Source organism: Silurus aristotelis, assembly GCF_946808225.1.
Source record: "Silurus aristotelis genome assembly, chromosome: 5".
In the NCBI taxonomy this organism is placed as follows: domain Eukaryota; kingdom Metazoa; phylum Chordata; class Actinopteri; order Siluriformes; family Siluridae; genus Silurus; species Silurus aristotelis.
In genome coordinates, this window is record NC_139578.1 from 8462427 (window position 1) to 8471249 (window position 8823).

The window sequence follows — 8823 nt, forward strand, 5'->3', positions numbered from 1 at the left end:
AGAAAGACAAGTTTTTTTAGTTCACCTAAAAAAATGTTTAACATCAAAAACCTAATCAGTCAATAGCAAATTATAGTGTTTAAAAATAAAAAAACAATATTAATATAACATATTAAGAGGAAATAAGTTGCTTCTCAGTAGTCTTAAAGTGCTTACAATGTACAGTAGTGACAGATATTGTCATACTGATACCACAGATGCTTTCCAGAGCATTTCAAAATCAGCACTTCACCAAAGCAAAGCTGTCTAACCATGACAGTTTGTCTTTGATATCTTCAATATTTTTTGTTAGTGAAGTGATATATTTAGTAGTAGTAATGTTAGAAGTCATTAAGAAAACAGCTTGTTTAGATGTCATGTTGTTTAGAAGTATTTGGTAAAGTCTGAATCACGGTGTAAACTGGTGGAAACTACCACAAAGCATTTGGATCTGGAACTCATCTTATCGTCACTGGTATGGGTATATTTTGCTCTTTTTCTTTGTAGCAACTTGACCTTAGAAAGTCCAAGACAAAGTTTTTCTTTGTTTAAATAATATCATATGAAATTGATTCATACACATATATTAAAATACAACAAATACGTATCTGATATCAAATTCATTAGTAAACACATTTGACTACTGACAAATGTATTAGTTAATAATATGTAGTTGTGTAAGAGGTGTACAGTATTGCACAAAATATATTTAAAGAAACACTTAAGAATTTTTTAATGATAAGTGTAGACCTTGACAGGTACAGTAGTCATACATTTTGGTTATAGTACCCAGAGCATTTCATTAACCATATGGTGTAGAAATGTCTTTATTATTTTGTTACCTTATTAGAGACAAAAAGTTATAATGAAAGCTAATTTAAAACATTTTTTTAATTAAGTCACCTTAATCTTGTTTAGATATCTAGTTGTTGAGAAGTATTTTGTATAGTTTGAGTCACAGTGTCAGATGGATATATCAGAGATAAAGTATTTGGATCTGGAACCAAGCTCATAGTCACAGGTATAAGTCATTTTTTTGTTTACTGCATTCAAATAAAAATCCAAATTGATATGAGGCAAAGCAAACTTTTTAATGTATATCTTTGCCCACACATAGAAATACAACATATTTTTGCCATTAGCAACTTAATCAGTCAATAGCATACAGTTAATAATTTACAGTACAGTACAAAATGTATTTGAAGACACACTTAAAAGTATTCATACGATTGACATTTGACTTCAATAATGACCTTACTGCATATGTATAGTAGTCACAGATACTGGTTATACTGGTACCACAGCTGTTTACCAGAGCTTTACATTAACCATATGATGCACAACTGACACCTTGTCTTTAACATGTTTAATATTTCTAATTAGAAAATAATAAGTAAATAAAAGTAGTATTTGTTCTAAGAATATAGACAAATGATTTGAACAAAGCTTGTTTAGATGCCCAGTTATTTAGAAGTATTTGGTGAAGTGTGCGTCACTGTGGCAAGGATACCTGTATAAAGTATTTGGATCTGGAACTCTACTCATCGTCACTGGTAACACCACATTTTACTTTTTTTGTTACATGACCTAAAAAATGCCCAAAATTAATTGAGAAAATAAAGAATTTCAAAAAGGAGAAAAAAAAAAAAAACGCTTTAAAAAGAGAGAAAACAATGCTAGGAGAGAAACATTCCGAATAATGTCAGATAAATAAATATTCTGTTCCCAGAATATAGACCTTATAAAAAAGTTTTTGGATATCGAATTGTTTTGAAGTATTTGGTGTAATCTGAGTCACTGTGTACGACAAAGTTTTTGGATCTGGAACTCGGCTTATCGTCACTGGTATGAGCACATTTAGCTGTTTCTGTTTTGTCTTCTTACTTGATAATATCTGCAAAATGAATTTTAAAGAAAAATTCTATGCATAAAAAATAGAAAAGAAAAAAAAAGGTGTAAAAAAATGACTATAAAATAAGTAATGGTTTAAATATTGTGTGATGAAAACTAATATCGATTCATAAATATTGGGAATAAATCATTAAATATGAAATTTATAAATACTTAATTCAGTCAATAACATAACATAACATTACTATGTGAAAATTACATGTAAAGAGATATTTAATATGTTTAATATGTTTAATATGCTTATCATTTCACTGTATTAAAATAGCCATAGCCAATAGCTCCATTGTGACTACAATTAGTATGAACCTTTTCTGTGTTCAGGAATTGGTTATGCTTTCTCTTATTTCTTTTTTCAATAAGGATTGTTTAAATGTGCATTTGTGTATAAATTCAGTGCAATGTTCAAATGCTGGAGGAATGTTTTAAAATACTAATCAAAGTAGTACACTGGACTCTAGTTACAAACAAGTTATAAAATGATCTTTATAAGAATTATTTTTTTTTTTACTTAATAAGACATTACATCAGTGATTTATTTAATAAACATATCTGTAATTGTTGGTAGATGTATACATACATGAACCAGGCATAATATTATGACATTATAACATTATGAGCGGTGAAGGGAATAACACTGATTATCTCTTTATCATGGTACCTGTTAGTGGGGGAATATATTAGGCAGCAAGTAAACATTTTGTCCTCAAAATTGATGTGTTGGAAGCAGAAAAAATGGGCAAGCATAAGAATTTGAGTGAGTTTGGCAAGGGCCAAATATTGATGACTAGACAATTGGGTCAAATCATTTCCAAAACTGCAGCTCTTGTGGGATGTTCCCAGTCTGCAGTGGTCAGTATTTATCAAAAGTGGTCCGAGGAAGGAACAGTGGTGAACCAGTGACAGGGTCATTGTGCGGCCAAGGCTCACTTGATGCATGTGTGGAGCAAAGGCTGGACCGTGTGGTCTGATCCAACAGACAAGCTCCTGTAGCTTGAATTGCTAAAGAAGTTAATGCTGTTAATACCTAATGGGATAGAACTGTTTTGGCAGTAAATAAGGGACCAACAAAATATTAGTCAGGTGGTTATGTTATGCCCAATCAGTGGCCTTAAAGTTATGCCTGGTTGGTGTATGTTTATAGATTAATACGCACTATTTGTCATACTACTTTTACCAATTAATTATTTATTGTATCATTTTGTTTAGATATGTTAGCAGTTCATTAAATAATAAACATATTGAAAAAGAAAGAAGAAAGAAAAAAAGATATAATAAAAAATAAAGAATTGATAGTTAATGTCATATTAACTGTTTTTTTTCCCTTTAATGTTCTAATCTAATGTTCTATTAGTATCCTAATCCAAATTTACCACTGTTAATCCAGAAACACTGTATAATTGATGTTTTTTCATGCTTTATATATTTCATAGCCTTACATTATTGTCCAGAATTCAATTGAACCATAGGCCTACGGCAAATAGATAATAAATGAATAAATAGCATACTATATTTAAAATTATATGTTAAAAGATTGTAATTTATGGTGGTTAAAGTTATGTGGTTTTCTCCTCAATAATAAGCAGACACATTTGTGTTTTACTTATAATGTTTAAGTATTTCTCCATGAATACTTTTATATTTGTATGATAATATCATTAATATACAAATAGAATATTCAAATACACATATGCACATAGACAGAAGTGTAGACGTGTAGTACACAATTTGTACAGTGAAACAGTTAAGTTTTAGAAATATATGCAGATAATAATGAATATTGAATGTTAAATACATTATATACTAATGATACTAATAATGTTTAACATGCCATTTAGGTTAGTTAGGTTTAGGTTCATTAACAGTCAATATATGTATTAAATTAAATGGGTTTGCAAGAAAAACTACAAAATTTGCATTGTTCTTGCTTAACACTGGTAAACCAGTAATAACATTTTTTAATGCTTATGGCTTGACATCATTTACCAATAAATAGATCTTGTTGAATCAGATATTGTGGCACCCCTAAGAGTGCACTTGTACACTAAATGAATAACACATTTTTAAAGGTAATGAATAAATAATAAATAATAATAAATGCCGCAAATGTTAATCATTTTGTAAACAAATCTTTGTAATTCATGGTTTTAAAAAAAACAATGTAGACAAAGTAAATTTTGTAAATAATTTTTTATTATTATTATTTATAGTAGTAGTAGTAATAATAATAATAATAATAATAATAATAATAATAATATAATTAATATTTAGTATTACTTTGCCTACATTGCTATTTTTAAAACTCTTAATTACAAATGTTTGTTTGTAGAACAATTAGAAGTTATATCATTTATTCAAAAAATATTTTAATTCATTATAGTTTATTATTTAACATATCATTTACTTTTTGTGATAAATAACAGTATAAGTTTGAGGTAAATTGTATTCAGCACTGTTCTCTTTGAGGTTCTGGTGTTTGATGTCACTATTTTTTTAATAATCCCAAACATTTTTGTACTTATGAAAGTAATATTGCATTTTTCTGTGACATGATTCATGATTCTAAATACTATATGAAAGTTTAAGGCTCAAGAGTTTATTGTTATATGTACAAGAAACAGTCTGTTATACATACATTGAACTTCTTGCTCTGGGAATCCTCAAAGCCTATGACATTAATTATAAGGACATATAAGGGAAAAGACATAAGACAAGACATTAATTACAAATTTATGAAGGTACAAGAACAAATGCAAGTAACAAAATTATTAAATATACTGTATAAAGAATACAGTGTATAATGTAAAGGTCAAAAAATGTGCAAAGTAGGTAAAGGGAGAATGGGTCCATGCTCTTATTCACATTTTCAATAATGTATTTTCTCAATGTGTTAACACTAACAAAGAACTTACATATCTTCTAAAAATGCAGATGGGAATGAAAAAGACAAGGTCATAGAGCCTAAAGTACATGTGTATCCAGTGTCCAAGCCACAGAACCAAAAGTCTGTTTTGCTGTGCGAGGCAAAAGGCATGGTCCCAGACCTAGTGAGATTCAAGTGGGAAGCAAAAGATAATAATAATAGAGACGTGTCATTGAAAGATGATGACCAGCTGGAGCAGAGAGAGCAAGACTCAGAGGTCCGTATCACCAGCATGCTCATCGTAGAAGAGAGCAAAGCCACAAACAGCAAATTCACCTGCTCTGTTCAGCATGGCACCACTGGTGAAAAGAAACATGTCATTCCAACAGGTAACAACAAAAGGCTGTTAATTTGTTGCCTACAGTATGTTTTCTCAGAATTTCCTTTATCAATCTGGACTTAAACTAATGACATTTCAAAAATTCTGTGTTGGAAATAATGTCCACAGATGGATTTTATTAATGTAATATTCAAATGTGTGAACTATTCATCATTTAGCTGCCTGATCTTTTAACAACATATTATAAATATTTAATTTAAAAATAACTACATAAAATGTCAAAGTTATTTTCACATTTACTAAACATACACAATGATGTTGATTTCCTTACAGAAGAAGAAATTCGTAAATCTAAGCAAATTCCTTCCAAAACTCCTACCTGTCCACCTAAAAAAGCAGTAGCAGAGGCAGAGATGGAGGAGGAAGAGGAAAACGTGAATATTGGTATGGACAATCAAATATCTTTTAAATATTATGATAAAAAGGCACATTGATATGTAATAATTATATTTTCATATATCACTAGCTATTTGACATTTTTACAGTGATTATAATAAATGAAATTAACATAATGATAAATATCAACATTTTGATGACTGATCTGTAAAAACTATTTCCTTTGTCTTTTGTGCACTGTAGGTGTGCTTAAGATTGATCGCAGTCTGAATCTGTTCAGCATGACATATGTGATACTGCTAGTGAAAAATGTGCTCTATTTCTGCACCATCTTTGTCTTACTGTTCAAGAGAAGTCCTGCTAGCACGGAGTTTATTAAAGGCAAAGCTCGCTGATCATCAGCTAAACATCACGATGCAACACATCTTTTTCAAGAATTATCCATCTATCTATCTATCTATCTATCTATCTATCTATCTATCTATCTATCTATCTATCTATCTATCTATCTATCTATCTATCTATCTATTTTGGATTGTTGGGGAGATAGTTGGGAAGATTTGTAAGCAACAAGACCTCCTATATCCTTGTATGCATCAGACTTTGTGGTAAGAACCAGATTTGGCCCGCCCAATCAATCAATCAATCAATCAATCAATCAATCAATCAATCTATCTATCTATCTATCTATCTATCTATCTATCTATCTATCTATCTATCTATCTATCTATCTATCTATCTATCTATCTATCTATCTATCTATCAAATTTTTTACATTGTAGTTTTATGCTTTTGTGTTTAAATGATGTGACGATTTTAATACTTTAAATTGTATTGCGAATATACACCTGTTTTTGTACACAGTTAATTTAAAACCTGTTGTATCTATCCATGCACCTGTACTGCCTAAAAACATTTTGTATTTGTTCTCTTGCCATACATTGTTTGCTATAGACGGATTGTTGTTTTATTAAAATGACTTTTAAAAATCGTATGTTTTATTCTATAATGGAAAGAACAGAAGCAATTATTTGATGATGTGTTATGTGTTTAGCTCATAAAATGATAATCATTAATACCTCATGGTTTACTGTATCAGAATAGTAAGACATGGCATGAAAATGTGAAATATTGTAATAACAAAATGATTAAATATGCACTGATCAGGCAGACTAACTGATGTTGCAGGTATTTCCTGTAAAAATGCATCTGAATTTATAGTGTCACAAAGGTATTTCTATGAAAATATCTCTATAGTTAAACAGTCACTTACTTAGCTGTGCATATACTGCTGTTGTAACACAGGTTATTTTTTTAAAGATTATACATAACAGATAAATGTTATAGTGAGTTGCTCTTATTAATGATAGCAATAAGCCTGGCTTTGAGAATAAAATCTGAAAATATAGGCAATCATTCAAAATCCACTAATATTATTAAACAGAGGTATGTGTTGGGCAGTGTAATGTCTGGAAATGAATTATGCTTGAAAAACTGTATATATTTGTTTTGTTATTTTACTCTCTTTATAGTTTTCATGATGAATATAGTGAATATTACATTTAACATGTAACCTATAATAACTGTATAAAAGTTACTGTATAATACTGTATACAGTGGTGTAACGAGAACCTAAAAATCATACTTGAGTAAAAGTATAGATTCCTTACTGCAAAACATACTCCATTACAAGTTCAAAGTCACCGATTCCAATAGGACTTTAAAAAAAAATCTTAAAGTATTTGATTTGAACAGTACTTGAATATTTACTCATATTGAACATAAACTCAAAGGTGCACTAGTCCTCAACACCTAGACACATGTTAGCAAAAGCCAACAACAGTTGATTTGTGAGATTTCCTTTCATGAAGTACGAATAAAATTGTACACCTCAACACTGCATTAAGCAACATCAACATTACAGCGTCTTGAACATGCCAGAATGAGGGTCAAACAATTCGGATCAAACAAGGATCAAACTTTTTTATTTAGTAAAAAAGAAGACAAAATACTAATGCAATCTTCAGTTAACAAATACAATTACAGTATCATGTCACAAAGTAAAAGAAACATTAATATTCAATGGACAAATAAAATTCAAGTAAATCATTTTAGATAAAATAAAACCAAGTATTCAGAGCAAACTGTGATTTGATGCACCTTTCAGTCTCAAAGAGGAGCAATATTTTTGGTTCTCAAAGTTTTTGGAATTGATTCTAGCTTTTTGATTTTTAGTGTTAAGCCTTAATGACATCTTCAACAGAACTGCAAAATGTAATTGGTAATGGTCACTGTACACGTGTAAACGTGTACCGAATGGGATCCTTTTTTTTTTTTTCAAAATGTTTTTTCAATATTTTTATTATTATTAAACTTGAAAACATACATAATTCCAGGGGGGATTAAAAAGAAACTAGAGTTAGCCCAGTGGCACTGTAGCTACTCACTCCGTGACAGAAATAAGATTTGTTTTGCGTGTGAATGAAAACGCTAAAGAATCCATATCGCTAGCCACTTAGGAAGTGGCTAACGGCTAAAGCTGTGAATTATTTAGCATTTTATGTCCAGCCCCAGGAATTTCTGTTAAAAGGTGAAAATCCTGACAATTCCACATGTAGGGAGTGAATGAAAGGAAGGATGACATTTATTTACAAAGACATTTATTAAAGTATGTTAAAATAAGTAGAACAGTGAAATAGATCATATCTTAAGAAAATTAAATATATGTTAAAAACACACACACACACACACACACACACACACACACACACACACACACACACACTGTATGACCCAAATGGGGTTTAACAAAAAAAAAATAAATTCTTTTTATTTAATTTGATTTAATACATTTAATTTGTGCCAATTTAATAATTATAAATATATATATATATATATATATATATATATATATATATATATACACTTTATTTTGTGCATGTGAGCCCTTGTTTATTTTGTGTTTTTTTGCTTTCTTCATATCAACACATCACTAACGTGAAAATGAATTGATGAATGAAGCATAATAAACATAATAACTTAACTTAATAAAAAGTCTAACTATAGGATAAAGTGACCCACTCTGCTAAATTAGAGATGAGAATATTGTTATTGACTATTATTTAAATAAAATATTTTATAATTTACATTTCTAATTTGTAATGACATATGTTTTTAATTATTATATTATTTTAAAACATTTAAATAACTGCTACATAGGCTACATTTCTGAACTCCAACAAGCAGTACACTACATGCATTTTCTTAATTAGCTAACCTGATTAACCAGAGAAAACACTTTTAATGAATTAGGTTATTACAAAATATATGTATTTGT

General features: G+C 29.4%; 1 protein-coding gene across 16 annotated transcripts in view; it reads left to right on the forward strand.

Annotated features, from left to right (window-relative positions):
* Nucleotides 1-6662, forward strand: part of LOC310726343 (immunoglobulin lambda-1 light chain-like) — a 103069-nt gene extending 96407 nt beyond the window's left edge. For 5 of the 16 annotated variants that reach the window (XM_083541838.1, XM_083541823.1, XM_083541836.1 and 2 more), the window contains exons 3-6: nt 1774-1824; nt 4819-5139; nt 5424-5534; nt 5730-6662. In XM_083541838.1, the coding sequence (XP_083397964.1) occupies nt 1774-1824; nt 4819-5139; nt 5424-5534; nt 5730-5881 (635 nt within the window). In that variant the 3' untranslated portion in view covers nt 5882-6662. Of the gene's footprint in view, nt 1-946; nt 1001-1484; nt 1533-1773; nt 1825-4818; nt 5140-5423; nt 5535-5729 lie in introns of all 16 variants that reach the window. The other 11 variants (XM_083541825.1, XM_083541826.1, XM_083541832.1 and 8 more) reach the window with 4 other exon arrangements.
* The last annotated feature ends 2161 nt before the right edge of the window (nt 6663-8823 follow it).